Raw genomic sequence first — 14961 nt, 5'->3', positions numbered from 1 at the left:
ACTGGTCAATGAATGTTGTAATAGTAGTGACTATTTGCAAGAACATTACTCCCTATACAGTGAATTAATTGTGTGGCTTATGCTATGCTGTCTTCTTGATTACAAATCAACCTCCAAGGGCTTCCCTCACACCTTTCTTCTCTTGGCCTATGAACAATCCTGCTGTAGTGTTATCACTCTCCTGCAGGCCTGTGTTAAAAGCTGTACAGAAGCTTGTTAATAAAACCAATTAAGTTTCCAACACCAGTACAGAGACAAAATTTCATCTTCAGGACTGAATAGAAAATCCATCATCAACAGCTACTTTTATGATAAATGTGGTATAAGTGATATGCACCAGAGTGGGTAAAAGCAAAGCCTTTGAGGCAGGTTGATAGGTAGGCCTAAGGAAACAGGAAAGAAGTGTACCATTAATGGGCTCACAAAATAGCTCACACTGCGTGGATCTAGTGATTTTAATGCAAACAACAAACCTTTCAAAATGCGATGGCTATTCTCAAAAGCAATTACATCCAACTTATATCTGAAATAACAATGAGCTCCTAAACGTAATTGTAGCTTTAGAATGCTTTAGGGTCAACTAAGTTCTTTTTGGCAGATTGCTTTTAAGATATGATAAAATTTTTAGATTAAGGCATTCTACTGACTGTTAGGCATTACAAGAATAACAGTTCACGAACCAAAGAATTTCTGTCTGACAATCAAAAAAAGACAACTTTATTATTCTGCAACACCAAAAAGCCATCTGCCTCCACAGCAACAAAAAAATCTGTAGGGTAACAGTAACTCAACAGAAAAAACATCTAGTTGCCACAATGTTTCTTTAAATATATACTGTACCTGTATATGCATATACATTATATACATTATATACACACGTGTCTATGTGTATCATATAGGGGGCAAGAGGCAGTTGCAGAGAACATAATCTAGACCACCAAAGGCTGTCCTTTGTCTCCTCCTCAGACTGGAGTTCCCATCCAGAGTGGATCCACTATGTTTGCTGTTGATGAAAAAAGGAGGCATTAATAAAAGTACATGATATATATTAAAGGTACACTTTAATCTGGAGCTTTGAAAAAAGTTCACCAGAACCAGAAATATTATAGATGAATAAAACACTTAAAAAAAACACTGCTGACTTAGGACCACAAGTCTTACACTGGATAAAGCTCCACAAAACCGGATTAGAAATAAAATCCTGTGAGGTGCTAGTCCACCTATATTTAGCACTGGTTAGGCCTCATCTAGGCTACCATGTCCAGTTCTGGACACCACACTTGATGCCAACCAACTTGAGCAAGGTCAGAGGAAAGCAACAGGGATGATAAGAGGACTGGAAACCAAGACCTATGCGGAAATATTGAAAGAACTGGGCATGTTTAGCCTTGAGAAAAGAAGACTGAGGGGAGATATGATAGCACTTTTCAAATACTTGTAAGGCAGTCATACAGAGGAGGGGCAGGAACTGTTCTTGATCATCCTAGCATACAGGGCATATAATAATGGCTCAAGCTACAGGAACCCAGATTTAGGCTGAGTGTGAGGAAAAATAGGGGTGTGGTGGCGCTGCGGGCTAAACCGCAGAAGCCTGTGCTGCAGGGTCAGAAGACCAAGCAGTCGTAAGATAGAATCCACACGACGGAGTGAGCTCCCGTCACTTGTTCCAGCTCCCGCCAACCTAGCGGTTCGAAAGCATGCAAATGCAAGTAGATAAATAGGGACCACTTCGGTGGGAAGGTAACAGTGTTCCGTGTCTAAGTCGCACTGGCCATGTGACCACGGAAGATTGTCTTCGGACAAACGCTGGCTCTATGGCTTGGAAACGCGGATGAGCACCACCCCCTAGAGTCGAACACGACTGGACAAAAATTGTCAAGGGGAATCTTTACCTTTACCTATGAGGAAAACCCTCTTGTTAGATCAGTACAATGATGGAACCAATGACCTTGAGAGGTGAGCACTCCAATGCTGGAGGTATTCAAGAGAAAGTTGGACAATCATATGTCAGATCTGCTTTGATTTGGATTCCTGCATTAAGCAGGGGATTGAACTCAATGGCCTTATAGATTCCTTCCAACGCAATTATTCTATGGTTCTATAAATAAGTCATGCTAGGGATATTTTCCTGTGTTGACTCATGTTTTTCTGTTGCTTACAGAAGTGGCTGATGTGACTTTACCAGAAATTGCTCCCATGTGTGATCTTGCCGCCTCTCTTCTACCTCCTTTTTCATAACTTGCCCAAAGCAGACGCTACACCAAAATCTTCTAATAAAACTGGTTTATTGATTAAGATGTTTTCAGTGTCATTTAAGTCTTATTTATCTTCTTCCAAATTCAACAATAAATCATAAGTCTTAACATTATTAAAACGGAGTAACTGTCCATGATACAACGGGGAACAACTGGTAACATCTTGGGCCCACTTGGGTTTTGCGCCCAGTATTTCTGGTGTATTGCCTGTCAACTTCAGATTTGAGGATTGCAAGTTGAACCTTCTTGGTGTTCCCTCTTTGTCAAGCCATGAACTATTCTCCATTGGAGAGAAGGGGCTGGGCCCACGGGATCTCTCTGGGTTCACTATACATCTCTGTCTTTCTCTTCTCTGTTCTTCCCTTTTTACCCATGTTCTATATTCTTTCCTTTGCTTTCTCTCCTCAGTCTCCCCCCAGTAAAGTGGCTTTTTATGCATCTGCCATCTCCATTCATTTTCGGCATATTTATGGGGTACTCTGAATTCCACCCACTCTCCTGTCCAAGGGTCTTCCTGAATCAACTCCACAAGCTCTTCCTTCTCTTCCTCTTTCTCCTCTCTTCCCCAACATGCTTCCTCCTCTCCCTCTTCTTCTTCCCTCCTTTTATCCTCCTCTTTTCCCACCCCTTCTGTCTCTTTCCTTATTTCTAATTTTCTTAATTCCCTTTCAATAACTCCTGTCTCTTCTTCTTCTGTCTTTGTTTGAGAGTCGGACAGTATACTCTTCTGAACCTGGCTGAGGTGACTCCTCGCCTCACACCATGTGACTTAATGGGGCAAGAAAGGATCAATACTTTGAAAGATTTTTCAGAACCTCACAAAACCAGTGAAAAGCACCTTTCCTCTATAAAGCTGAACAAAGTATATCAACTGTTTTTCACCAAAATTTGACACATATATGTTATTCCTTTGCAAAGAAAAAAATGCATGCATAAGGTGGATCTTCAGCACATTTCAACTGCCTGAACTTGTAGCAACATTTAAAGTATTTGAAATTTAGTCAAATTGTAGACTTCATCAAGGAGATCATTGATATGAAATTACTTGCTCAGGAGGTACCATGTTCATAAGCAATATAATTTTTAGACTTATAGTAGAAAAACCTTCTCTTTTTTGCAATTGGCTTTACCGAAGGAGCAATTCTTATGCACCTTTAATAAGAGTTTTGTTTCAAAATGATTTTTCATGTAACTTCCATTTATTCTCCTGTTTAAATCTTCCAAGTAGACTGAAATGCCTCTGTCAGTGGTGTTTTAATTCCCGCCCTATATCATCTGATACACGGATGAAACAATCAGACTTCAAGATCTGCTGACTTCAAAAGGTCTTTTTCATCAAAGACTTAGAGTATGAAAAATGGAAAGGGAGAAAAGGAGTTGACGTGATTGCTTAACACACTAATGCTTCCTGCCTTAGTTCATTGATCCTCTATAGTCTTCAGTGACATAACTTTGAATTTCCATTGTGGGTTCAGATTCTGAAACCATAGTGATTTTCTGAATTTGTATTATGTTGCCATGGAGGTCATTCTTCTCAGTGATGACACATGTAATTTCTTCAGGAAGTAGTGGTGGTAAGCTCAGCAGGAGGAAGAAAAGTTTGTAACATTTTACAGACTTCAAGCATAGCAACCTATTTCTGACTGAAAAGCTGATAGGAACTAAATTTGTTCCTGGGTGAATGTGAAATTATTCCATTTCTATCCTGTCCAGCAGGTGTAGCCACAGGTAGATATCTGTGAAAGACAACAGGAACAACAGCTTTTTGACATACAAGAACAGAGGCAGGAGAAAGAATTTATTCCTCTCATGCTCTTCTTTCCACGTTACTTAAGATACAAAAATATTATGACCAAAATCATGTTCCTCAGCTTAGTAAATCACAGAAGAGTATGCCCATTAAATCAATAGGGATTTACTAAGTCATCTGCTCTATGAGTTTCATTGATTCAAGTTGACCTACTCTAACAATCACTTACTATTCTAAAGTAAGTCACAGTTAGAGTAGACCTACAGTGATGCCTCACTAGACGATGTTAATCCATTCCATTGAAATCGCTGTCTTGTGAAAACAATGTCTAGCGAAAAGCGTTTCCCCATTGGAATGCATTGAAACCCATTTAATGTGTTCCAATGGGGGGAAATAGTCATTGTCCAGTGAAAATCACCCATAGGGAAGCCATTTTGCGAAGCGCCGATCAGCTGTAAAAATCATCGTCTTGTGAAAAAACGGTCTGTGAAGCACGGACTAAATCATCATCCAGCGAAATCCCCCATAGGAAAAACCATTTTGCGAATCGCTATAGTGATCGCAAAAAGGCAATATCTAGCAAAAAAACCATTTTGCGGGGTAATCGTCTTGCGAGGTACTACTGTATTTGTAATTTGTGCTTATGAAACAAGCATATACTTGTACTCTTCTATTGATGTTTGTGTAAGTTTTATGTAACTTGTGATGGTTGACTGTGGCTCATTTGTGGGGTGCCAGGCTACATCTCAGTTGCATAATTGAGTATGTGATGAAACATGCTACTAAGACACACTCTGACATTGTGTCTATTATCTGAAATAAGACGTCACAAGTAGATACGGGCACTTTGTATTCCCATCTATGACCCAGGGCACCATAGGAGCCAAGGTAGCCCAATTCTCACCCCCAAACCAGCCAGCCCACTCACCGGGCTCTGTGCAGAGCTCGAGTCCTTCTTTGGTGGCACTGCACCAATCCTGGCAGAAACTTAAATGGTCCTTCCCTGCCTCCCTGAGCAGCAAACCACTCTGATGCAGAAGTGTGACAGGAAGTCTCCCCCCCTTACCAATGAGTGGTAGGAATGGGTGCCACAGGTCATATTTCATATTTCTAGATATGAATATAAAGTGACTGTGTCTAGTCATAGATTACACTGATCTCAGAACACCAGCAGGAATCTGGCTATATTTTATTTTGTCTCAATGTTTTTCTCTTGATTTATTTTCTCTGCTATGTACTGAAGTTATGTACATTCTCAAATGTTTGTCTCATGACCAGGTACAGTATATGACTGATTGCAGAACTCTGGGCATGTCAGAGCATGTGATTGACAGCTAGCTAGATTGCAGGCACTACTTGTACAATTGCTGATTTATGCTTCACGAATCTAATAGGATTCTGGTCCTTATATTTAAGCTGTTGATCTATAGTAGGAAGTAGGTTGCACAGAAAAGTAGCAGCTCTGCAGAGACAACAGAGTGGATGGAATTGTTCATAGATCCTTATTTTCAATAGTCTGATTTGTTTTTTCACTGTTCATCATTCTTATGTAGGTAACATATCTGTCAACAACTCCTTGAAAGAAGGCAAAGTTTTATCCAGAAAGAAAAATATTATTGTAAGAAGTTGTTTGTCATGATCAAAAGGCAATGGAAACTTGAGAAGACTGAGATGAAAAACAATATCCTCTGTAATCTCTTTTGAGACTCTCAAAGCAGAAGAGGGCATGTCCTATGAATGCTTGATGATCCTTCACTAGATCTTTACAGGTGCATTGTCCAATGTGTCTTATGCAACACTACCACTGAAATTAATCAAAACAAGGTTCCAGTGGTTCAGGTGCAAACATCAAAAGAACAAAGGGGAAACACACTTGCCAAGTTCCTTGTTCTTGTTGATTTGGGTTGTTTTAACATGATGAGACATCTCACCAAGGAATTTTAATGGTTTGTTAGATTTCTCAAATCTGAATGAAAGTGAGATGAACATCCTTTCTCCCCTTTCAAGGTTTCCATAATTTGGCTCAAATGTCATTAGAATCCTTTTCCTATGATAAGCAAACCACACACACACACAGCCATAGCACCAGGCACAGAAGGAGGGGCTGTTTGTTCAGAAAGATGCAAACATTCCATCAAAGGACATCAGATTCTAAAATAAAGCAGAAGTCAACCTAATGTGTGAACTGCATAAATTACAACATATTGTGCAAAATAGGGGGGGATCTCCTCTCCTCTCCTCTCCTCTCCTCTCCTCTCCTCTCCTCTCCTCTCTCTCTTTCTTTCTTTCTTTCTTTCTTTCTTTCTTTCTTTCTTTCTTTCTTTCTTTCTTTCTTTCTTTCTTTCTTTCTTTCCTTCTTGCTAGAAAAGACAATTCTCACCAATTACTCTTCTATCAGTGATTCCCACTGTGGTATAGTAAACAGAGTGACAGACTAGGACTCTGGAGAACAGGGTTTGAACCCCTGCTTAGCCATGGAGATTCACTGAGGAGTGGAACTGCCAAAACCACTCCTTAAATATCTCACTTATCTTGAAAATCCTATTAGGGTCACTATAAGTCAGTTCTGACTTGACAGCACAAAACACAGTCATCTATCAAGAATGCCGGAAATTCCTTCCATCCTTGCCACTAAAGAGAAAAATGTACATCCTCATCTTTCTTTCTGGGGATTTACCTCAGAATACACACATGCACAGGTACACACACACAAACATCATTTTCTGAAATAGCACTGATCTGCTAAAATAAGCTTTTGCTCCTGATTGAATCCCCACATAGTCTATCTACTTCCACAAATTTATTGATCTTCCATGAATCAATTAACTTTATGTGAATTTCCAAATAGTCTATTATATGAATTTCAGACTAGTCTGTAATTGTATCATAGATGTTATATACCTGTGACAAATGTTATCTTAATGCCTGTGGAAAGGTCCTGATGTTGCACAACATGAAAATGCTCTTTGTTTGGAATTCTCATAATTCAAACAATGCAGTTGCCTATTCTAGCAGACTAGATTCAGGAAAGTTACTTAAAACCATATCAAATCCCACTAGGCCAACATTTATTAACCCAATTATCTCTGTACACAAATTAGACAACAGGATTTAAAAAGAAATATTTTACTTCTAAAATTTGTTCAGATTTCTTCTCAGATGCCTTATATGAAGGCTGAGAAATGTATGGCTCTCCCTTTTGACTTTAATTTTTTTTCTCCATTTGATCAATAATCATAAGATCTGATAGAATGACTTAACAGCATGGTTATTAAAAGTCTGCATCAACTATCCAAATAGTAAGTTGCCGAATAAGAAGATATACAATACATCTGGAATTGATTGATCTGTATCTTTTTTAAAATAATAATAATAATAATAATAATAATAATAATAACAACAACAACAACAACAACAACAACAACAACAACAACAACAACTATTATTATTATTATTATTATTATTATTATTATTATTATTATTATTATTATTATTATTATTATTATTATTAGGGTAACCTGGGTTGGGATATGAGATACAGAAGGTAAAAGGGAAGGAAAGAGGATTTGAGTTGGGGGGGAGGAGAAACAAAAGTATACTAACATCCATTCTATTCGTATTGCAATATCAAGATTCAAACTCAGCTATTCTACTATTTTCTGCTTTCCATATTTTAGTTCACATTTAGATCTATGTTATTCGAGCAATATCTGATGACTCTAACCATTTGTGAAATAAGTCCCATCTTTTTGTTGCCTTTTGTAATGGATAGTCCTCCATCACTTCTGATAAGATGTCTGTTTCTGCCGTTTCCTTTATCATCTCCATAAGATCTTCTTGTTTCAGAACCATCTGACTTTTCCAATTTTTAGCATAAAGAATTCTAGCTGTGGTAACTATATATAAAAAACTATATATTTCTTTGCATTATTTATGTTATCTGGTATCATACTCAATAAAAACAGTTCTGGGGTTAATGGAACCTTACAAAGCAATATTTGTTGTAACACAGTACATACTCCTATCCAATATTGTTTCGCTACTCTACAAGTCCACCACATATGATAGCAGCTTCCCACATGTGTTTCACATTTCCAACAGCTATTTGATACATCTGTATACAGCTTTGACAATTTTTCAGGAGTCACATACCATCTGTAAAACATCTTATATATGTTCTCTTTAAAGTTAACAGATTTTGTGTGCTTTCTATTATTTTGCCATATTTGCAACCATTGATCAATATCAATATTATGTTCTATATTCTGTGCCCTCTTAATCATGCATTATTTAACCATCTGCAGTGTGGTTAGCATGCTTTTCTGTGGTATAAAAAAAGTAAAGAACAAAAACACTTTAATTTACATGATAAGAAGAGCTTTATTAGGAAACTGGACAAAGACTATACAACAAATTTACCAAAAAATACCAGTATGGGTATCACCTATAGAGGCCTTTACTCAACCCAATCGAATGACGAATGTCAAGCTCCTAAAATATCAAGATTTATTGAAAAACAACTGTGAGCTAAGGCCTAAAGAAGAGTTAGAAATACAGAATATATACATAGACTAGTGGTCCAGAGCACAGCTTGAATCCAGATATAGTAAAGATAAAATAGAGGGTTTCTATCTAGAACAAACGACATTTGATAAAGCTTTACTAGGCTCAAAAGATAAAATAATCAAGAGAATGTATAACCACCTGTTAGAAATTAAAATGTAAGATGAGATGGTTAAAGAATCGATTGATCTGTATCAAACTAGGAGTTTAGTACAAAGCAAGGTAATAGTCAAGCATATCATTCCATAGAAGTTCTCTCTTCAAATATTGATGGCCAGCAACTCCCATCAGCTTTAGCCAGAGTAGTCAGTAGAGGTGGGAGATGGGAGACCAGCACAAAAGACCTAACACTGAACACCTGAATCAACTGCCAAAAAATATCTTTTGCCTTAAAAACCTTACCATAATCTTAAAAAAAGGTCAATGGTACACAGGTTATTGGAGTAAAGGGAAAGCTTTGAATAGGAAAAGCTTAGATTGCAAAATCTATGATAGTTTTCCCTCTTCTAACACTTGTATCCATACCTGGAAGGTGAAGAGGACTATGCTCAGTCCCCATATAACTTGGATTTTGTCATCTCCTGCCCCTTGGGGAATCTGTGTATGAAATGTGTTACGCTTCTGGCGCAGAGTAAATGAAGACACTTTACCAGTTCTTCTTTGACGGTTATATTTACATATATGTACACTTATATACAGGCAGGTCTCTACAGCACATCTAGAAATCTTCACACAGTCCGACAGCATGCGTGGCAGAAAATCACATCAGAAGAAGAGAACATTTCACAGACACAGTCCATATTTATACATAATCTTGTCTCTGTTCAGTCCAATCGGGTTCCAGGTGACCTCATCTCTGCACCTGGGCTCTTTCTGGTTTCACCTCATTGCATCAGCTTAGGATGATTCAGCTTTTCTTTCATCTGCACATAATGGCAGCTCGTTAATGAAACATATATGGGTTCAGGCCTATAAAATTCTATACCCTGACAAAATGCAACATCTGAAAATGGGCAGACTATGATGTACAAGGCTAGATCTTCACTTTCCAGATCCTGTGCTCAATGTGTAGATGTTGTGGTCAGGCACTGAAGGCAGAGCTCTTCGCCATGTGACTTGCCCTTTGAATGGAGGTCAATTATCAAAATACGTCTTTAGAATATTTGCTTCTTTATTCTTCTAGAGATGTTCTATGCTGCTGTTCTAAGGGCCCTAAAATCTGTTAGGTCAGGAAATTTCACCAAAGTATAATAAAAAATGTACATGCCATGAAGTCAATTCCAATTTATGGAAGCCCTCTCCAGGGTTTTCTAGATGTAAAACACTCAGAAGTCATTTACCTTTCCCTTCTTCTAGGGGGTGCTCTGGCACTGTACAATTTGTTCAAGGCTGGATAGGCTTGTGCTTCTCAGTTCCAGAACTGCAAGATTTCTTTCTTTGAAGGTTTAAGGGTAACATTGAAATGATCAATGGGCCCTTGAGTATTAAATATATTATTTGCAGAACAATGAAATGCAATAAGGAGCTGGAATAAGAACACAGGATATTTTCCATACTGGTGAGGCTAAGTTAGTATGCCTTTTAGGACCACATTCATTTTGAAGCCACTTCATTTTTATTTTATTTTACTGTGAAAATTCACAGGTATGGTCCCATGGAAGGGCAGCAGAATGTCTGCAGATCTCATGGAAATTGGATGGAAAAGGCTAGAAACAAAACACATGAAATTTTAAAGAATCAGATAAAACTAATCTAAATATCTTGCATGCCCTTTGTAATAAAATGATGAAAAATAGTATTTTCCATCTAAAACAGATAATGGCAAATTATAATGATCTCCATGAAACAAAACTCTATTTATGAAGCAGTAATCCACTACAGTGGTGCCTCGCATGACGGTTTTTTCACTGTAAAATGGGTTTTTTTCAATTGCTATAGCGATCGCAAAATGATGTTTACATAGGAAAAAACCGCTTTACGATGACTGGTTCCCTACTTTGGGAACCAGTTTTTTGCTTAACAACGATCAAAACAGCTGATTGTCGGGTCTTCAAAATGGCTGCCCATTGTGTAAAATGGCTCCCCATTGTGTTTTGGGATGGATTCCTCACTATACAGGGAGCAGAAAATGGCCACCCTATGGAGGATCTTTGCTGGACGCTGAGGTATTTCGCCCATTGGAACACATTGAGCGGTTTTCAATGCATTTCAATGGGCTTTTTTATTTCGCTTGACGAGGATTTCGCTCTACAGCGATTTCGCTGGAATGGATTATCCTTGTCAAGCGAGGCAGCACGGTACTTGATGATAAATCTTAGCAATTATGTAATAGTTCAGAAGTATTCATTATATACAGTGAATAATTAGTACTGAATATCTTATACAAGTTCTGTAAGTTAGGCCACTAGTTATATTATTTAGGAGCATAAGAATCCCAGCTCTGAAAATTGGAATCCTATACTGTGAAACTGGCACATACCCCATCAGCCCCAGGCAGCCTGCTTAATGATGGAATCTGTGATGCCAAAGTTTGGGAAGTCAACTACAAACAGGTTCCATTGAAGTCAGAAGAACTCCCATTTGAGTGAGCTTGCATTAAACTGTACTGGTGACACATTTCCTATTCATCTGTTCATATGTAATTCCTGTGAATAAAAATCTGATACCAGCTCTTTGGTGTATCAAGAAATGATACAGTAAATGACAGCTGTCACTAAAACAGAAGAACCCTGATAAAACAGAAGAACCATAAGGAAATTGTGGCCCACTTCCATCATCAGGCATATGGGCTTCCTGAAAAATTTTGAATGCTTTATTTCTACAGTTCAAACACATATTTGAAATAGCTTCGATAATGGTTTCCCAGGGCTAAACAATTGTATAACTGTTACTTTCCTATCAATCACATTTCCAAGATTTAAAAAAGCAAAAAGCAAAAGAAAACTGTTTAAAGCAGTGGAAACTAAGTAGGGTTGTTTATGTGTCATTTTCGAGGAGATGCTTCTTCATAGATATGAGTAGGTTGTGGGTGTAAAATCCACAGGACAATAATGTGTGATAATTGTAAAAAAAAAGCTCTTTAACAACCTCTGGAGCGAAGGCATTGTCGTCAAGTCCGTCCTTCAGCAGAGAATGAATTCTAGTGTCCTTGTACTATTTACATGACATAATTTGATCACCTAACTTGAACAGGAGAAGGTACATGGCCTCAACAATTATCAATTGCAGTACAGTAGTTTATTTTGAGATTTCATTTATCTCTGCACAATTATCACCATGCAACTGGATGAAGAAGGAAATCCCTTATTTAGTTACCAATACTTTTCAAACTCATTTCTCATAAAAGATCATCAGGGTAGCATAAAGAAGCATAAAAACCAAAAGATGTCACAAACACAATGCATTTAAGTCACAAAATAATCCAGAGTAAGTGAGTGAGTGGGAGTGAGAGAGAGAGAGAGCAAAATGCCTTTCCACTTTTGAAAAATCAAGTGCTGTGATTCTCAAGCATCATGTTCACATCTTTAATCAAATCTCTAGCTTGTTTATAACTTGGTCAGGATAAAAGTACTATGGCAGTGCCAAAGGGAGGAAAATTGCTGTTGAAGTAGCACCAGTGTGGGTTTTTCTTCACATATATTCATAATAGCCTCTGTGTGTTCCTGCTGTCTTTTGCCTCCGTTCTGTCCTGCAGAATCAGTACAAGGATTAAAACATGTATCTCATGAATAGATTTTTAACATTCTGATAAAACTGCTCAAGCCATATTTTAAAAAATCTAATGATGGTTGACACAGCAGAGTTTCAGAATCTGAGCTAGAGTAATGAATCACCTCATGATTTTATTTCACTTTCTGTATTGAGGAGATTTTGTTCTATAAGAACTGAAAGAGCATTTGTAAGGATTTAAAGAACTGCTGTAGACTAGATCAGATTAATGGCCTACCCAGCCTACTGTTTGGCACCTGTCTTGAAATCCATTGCTGTATAGTCTCGGTGAGTATGCAGCACCACTGATGCCAATTACTTGAGAAATCTAGTAAAGAGGAATAGAACTCAAGGGGTTCCATGTACAAAGCACCACAGAGAATTGTATAATTAGAACATCCACCCCAGCATGCCATCAAAGTTAAATGTAAGAAATGCTTGCATTTAAACATCATGCCTAGTATAGCATGGTGAAGATCGTAGGAAAGGTCTTGGCTGATCAATACTTCTAATGCTGAGGAAAATAATCTTGTGTAAATTGAGTTTACAACCTCAAGTTGAGTAAATCTATTGAGGTGAGTGAATCAATGGGAGAGCATTGCTTTTCAGGACTGCAGCCTTATTTTAAAATAGTCTTGCTGAAATATTGTTCCCCTAAAATTTCAAAGTGCTTTGAGGACTAAAGTATAGATCCCACACATAAACATTAGCAATATTTTTACTTGCACATCACCGAACATACTACAATGTCAGTAAATTATTATTGTTATGTGCTGCCAAGTTGCTTCTAATTTATGGTGACCCTAATAGAATATTTTAGGTATGTGTGATGTTTAAGGCATGGTTTATCATTGTCACCCCTTAGTGAGTTTCCAGTGTTGAACAACAATTTGAACCCACATCTCCTGAGTTCTAATCTGACACTATTCACTGCACCGCACTCTGTCACAATTTAAAATAAAAACATATTTCAATTCAACTGTTGATTTCTCGCAGGCTACAAATTTTAATGTAGACCAAGTGCATATTTACTATGGCTTTAGATATTTTGTTAGGAGCTTTGTGAAACTATATCTAGAAATCAAATTGGAATGGTTGCAAGACACTGATGATCCATGTCTACAATAATGATTCATATTTATTTTGGGTTTTTTAAACATTTAAAATATTTTAACCTTTCTCCTTAAAAAGGAATCAAGGCAGGTTACAACAATTGAAAGACAGTATTTAAGTTAGTAACAAAGTGTATTGTATACATCTGCAAATAAACATTATTGTAACTGCAAATAAACATTAGTAACAATTAGTATTGTATACATCTGCAAATAAACATTATTGCTGCATGAGTGTGCAGTAATAATATTATGTAGCAGAGCAAATCTACCTTTTATAAGGCAATTCTAAAATTGGGGCCCCCCAAACAATATATATATATAACTTTTAAATGGGACTTTGGATTAGAACTAATGTTACACAGTTGCAGCAGACAACTATTATTGCTCTGCGTCCAATTTGGGGAAGTTTTGACAAAGGATGTTTAAATTATGATTTTTTTTAACTGTTTTACCACCTCATTCAGAAAGAGGAGACCTCAGACTAGCCCAGTTTAAAATAGCTCACAACCAGTCTTACTCATCTTGAAAGAGAAGTGACAGGTTCAAAAGTTTGGACAGTATCAAGCAAGGACCTGATTTCTACTTTGAAAACTCAAGTAAGGATACTGTTTGGTCTGGGAAATCCTGAGATAATGTTTACTGAATAGCTATAACAAAGCACAACTGGTGTCATCAAACTGGTGGTTTGCTTTATAAGGTTTAGCATCCTTTTTCCTGCTGGCAATACAGGTACCAGAGTGTGCAACAGTATCAAGCTATTTCTTGGCATTTTGAATTGTAGATGGAGGGCACAATAACCCACACTCATAACCCAGAGGAAGAAGAAGAAGAAGAAGAAGAAGAAGAAGAAGAAGAAGAAGAAGAAGAAGAAGAAGAAGAAGAAGAAGAAGAAGAAGAACAACAACAACAACAACAACAACAACAACAACAACAACAACAACAACAACAACAACAACAACAACAGGATTCTTCATTTGGCATCTAAATGTTTGACATGATCTTTAAAGCTCCCCAAATTTATCTCCCATGAATATATCTTCCATGTTTATCCCACATGAGAGGTAGGTATTTTCAGTTACTTTTTGGGAGCTGGGCAATGTCTAACAATTTTCAGGATGTCAGCAGCTTGCCATAATAAGATAGGGTGGCAGAGAGTTTTTTCTCAACAAATCTCATCTGCAATATTAAGCAGTGGTGGAGCTGGTGGTTTTCCTTCTTAATTTGCAGCAGAATGGCCAAGCTTATAAATAACTCCTCCCTGTCTCACCACTTTTCCCCTCAAACTGGAAATGTTACATTTTGACTACATTTCCAGGAATCTCTCAGTAAACACAGCCACTTCCATGTTCTTCAGTTTTATTGAGTTTTCTTCCATCCTTCCTTTCTGGTACCAAATATGTTGTGATATTGCATTTCAAAAATAACATAATGAGTAGAAATGATGTTACTGGGAGGGGAGGCACTTCCAGTCTGGACATGAACAGCAGCTAAACTGTAAAGCTCACAATTTCTGGAAGAAAAATATAAATATTTTCCTATCTATGGTCATGGAACTGTGGTAACATGCATT

The 14961-nt window shown here is 37.5% G+C and overlaps 1 protein-coding gene across 1 annotated transcript in view; it reads left to right on the top strand.

The window, feature by feature from the left end:
- LOC144583214 (uncharacterized) overlaps nt 1-14397 on the top strand; it is a 386279-nt gene extending 371882 nt beyond the window's left edge. Inside the window, exon 3 of the mRNA XM_078376657.1 lies at nt 14209-14397. Within this exon, the coding sequence (XP_078232783.1) occupies nt 14209-14376 (168 nt within the window). The 3' untranslated portion in view covers nt 14377-14397. The remainder of the gene's footprint in view (nt 1-14208) is intronic.
- Nucleotides 14398-14961: the final 564 nt, after the last annotated feature.

The sequence above is a fragment of the Pogona vitticeps genome, chromosome 5, assembly GCF_051106095.1.
Source record: "Pogona vitticeps strain Pit_001003342236 chromosome 5, PviZW2.1, whole genome shotgun sequence".
Lineage (NCBI taxonomy): Eukaryota > Metazoa > Chordata > Lepidosauria > Squamata > Agamidae > Pogona > Pogona vitticeps.
The sequence above is the reverse complement of the archived record's forward strand: the minus strand, read 5'-3'. Positions and strand labels throughout refer to the sequence as shown.